This window comes from Solanum tuberosum, unplaced genomic scaffold (genome assembly GCF_000226075.1).
Source record: "Solanum tuberosum cultivar DM 1-3 516 R44 unplaced genomic scaffold, SolTub_3.0 scf00212, whole genome shotgun sequence".
Lineage (NCBI taxonomy): Eukaryota > Viridiplantae > Streptophyta > Magnoliopsida > Solanales > Solanaceae > Solanum > Solanum tuberosum.
Genome location: NW_006239138.1, coordinates 6,688 through 9,200, shown reverse-complemented (window position 1 = coordinate 9,200; position 2,513 = coordinate 6,688). Strand labels below are relative to the sequence as shown.

The 2,513-nt window shown below is 29.8% G+C and overlaps 1 protein-coding gene across 1 annotated transcript; it reads right to left on the bottom strand.

The window, feature by feature from the left end:
* Positions 1-1,088: 1,088 nt before the first annotated feature.
* Positions 1,089-2,312, bottom strand: LOC107062240 (uncharacterized). Its single transcript, XM_015312637.1, has 3 exons — positions 2,216-2,312; positions 1,668-2,120; positions 1,089-1,396 (listed from the first exon to the last, which is right to left on the bottom strand). The coding sequence occupies exons 1-3, from the start codon at positions 2,310-2,312 to the stop codon at positions 1,089-1,091; spliced, it is 858 nt and encodes a 285-aa protein (XP_015168123.1).
* Positions 2,313-2,513: the final 201 nt, after the last annotated feature.

Below are 2,513 nucleotides of genomic sequence, written 5' to 3'. Positions count from 1 at the left end.
CACCAGACCATGATGTGTTGGTTAACCTGGAGTAGTTTTTGTGCATCAATGGATACACAATGTTTTTTTTTTGTTTTTACTACTTTCAAGATATATTAAATCAATAAATTTTGTTCATTTAATCTCGAAATGTATATTTGTCTAAATTTACAAATTCTAATAACTAAACAGTATTATTAAATCATCATCAATAAAAAAAGCACATAAATTTGAGCAAACTTTTTTTCCTAACAACATCAATTCAATTTATTGTATCAAAAACATTTAAAAGAACAACACACTAAACAATAAATTACATTTATAATCTAAAACTTATTTAATTGAAAATTATAAATCTTAAACATCAATGTATTCTAAAAAAATCTATTAAAAAGTTGTAATCAATAGATAAGTTAGATAAGATTTAAAGTTTCTGACACAATATTTTGATAATGTATATGCTACAATAGTTATAATCAATATGATACGTGAATTAATAATATATATGATACATGTTTTCTTATTTATTGTGACAAATACATTGGTGATTAATTTAATGGTAAAATTTATGTATCATATGATTTCTCAGATACAATAGCTTATTTAAACTAGATATGTTATTTATATTTAATGAATATGATACATTAAATATTATATATGTAAATGATACAGTACACATAGTGTATTTTACACATAGTGTATATGATACAAATGCACATAAATATTTGTATATCGAAGATAACATTTACACACATATCATAACAATTTATTGAATTGAACAACAAAAGTCATAAACAAACGTACCAAAATAACATCCAACACACAAATCATAATAAATTCTTAAATGGATCCGCAAAACTCATGAATATTGAATCAAAATAACCAAAATAAACAATAACCTTTATTCATGATAAATATAAAAGTGATAATCAATTAAGTAAAAAATTATTCAACAAAAACATAAATGTCTTATAAAAATAATGAGTTCGCTTTTCTTTTGGGAAGAAAGTACAAGTTCTTTTGTTGGGACCTTCTTGACCACAACGTCCACAACAGTTTATCTTTACTGTTATCTTTTCATCTGCAGTTTTTTTTCTTCTTTTCCTTGGTTATCCAGCCAATCTTTTATATCTAGGTGGCCACACAGTTTCATCTAAAACATTTCTAGGAACCAACCACTCTTCCTTATCTGACATTGGAACCTCATATGTTTTTGCTAATGTATCAGGCTTGTAGTAATCAGAGCAATAATGATGCATATATGTGACCTTCTTGTCCTTTAAAATAGCAATTGCATGTGTGCAAGGTATCTCATCTAGTTGAAATCTACCACAAGTACATTCTTTCCTCTCAAGACAAACAATGTATCTTTTTCCAGCTTCATAAACCGGGAAAATAAATTCAGATGATGGAACAACTTGCAAACATTAAAAAGTAATCGATAAATTTATTTCAAGTAATGTTGATCAAAATAGCCAAATGATATGCCAAATTAGATACAAAATATAAAATTATATATCATCATACATACCTTCATCTTCGAATATTTAGAAGCGTTTAGAATCAATATCTCCTCAATTTTTTCCCAAATGTGTCTTTTGTATAAGAGGCAATTTCTCTATTTTAGCAATGCCAAGAACCAAATATAATTCTAACTTCTTCCAAAAATTCTAATATAGACAACTGACGCGCCTCAACAAGACAACCATTGATACATTCCTCTATGTTCGAAGTCATCATTCTATCTCTATTTACTGTTGAATGAACTCTCGACCACTTCTCATACCCATCATCCTCAAGGTACTCCTTTACCGTGTCGTCAACTTTATCCACTTTAGCCATTAATGTATCGAAATCCTCCTTTCTATATTCCTTGGCCATAGAGTAGAATAGATCACTTATGGTGTTTCTGCTCCTTTTGAAGTTTCCACATACATTCTTCCAAAGATGCCATATGCATGCATAATGAGGTACAATTTCGAACACAATTCTTACAATCTTCATAATACTCTCATTTCTATCAGAAACAACACACATTTTTTCACGCTCGCCAAATGCATTTTTGAATTGTTCGAAGAACCATATCCACGAACAGTCATTTCCAGTGTCTACAACCCCATATGCCAATGGAAATATGCAACCTAATAACAGATCAACACACATGATTTCATTTGATACATAACATTTACAATTTAGCTACATACTAAACAAGATCACAATTACAAAAAATACATACCTGCCCCATCAAGTGTGCTTAATGTACCTATGTAAGCTCCACGAAGATGTGCACCATCGATAACAACTACCGGTCTGCAGTAATTGAATCCCCTCATCAATGGTCTTAAGGCTATGAACAGATGATATACCGTCAGTTTACGGTATTTTTAATACATTTCACTTAAGAGTTGTGTGTGTCTAGGGCCTTTTTGTATTGGGTTTTATGTGTTTTTATCATGTTTTGTAGGAAGGATGTTTAGGCGCGGAAGTAAAGAGATAGCTGAAAGAAATGTAGAAATGGGCATTTACAGAGGTGA

Bases quoted from the DNA above. Each gene is read 5' to 3' on its own strand.
- LOC107062240 (XM_015312637.1), bottom strand. From the start codon at position 2,312: ATGAGGGGATTCAATTACTGCAGACCGGTAGTTGTTATCGATGGTGCA. The intron at 2,121-2,215 runs GTATGTATTTTT...ATCTGTTATTAG, and splicing joins AAGCACACTTGATGGGGCAG to GTTGCATATTTCCATTGGCA. The intron at 1,397-1,667 runs GTCAGTTGTCTA...AATGTTTGCAAG, and splicing joins TGGTTGTCTTGTTGAGGCGC to TTGTTCCATCATCTGAATTT.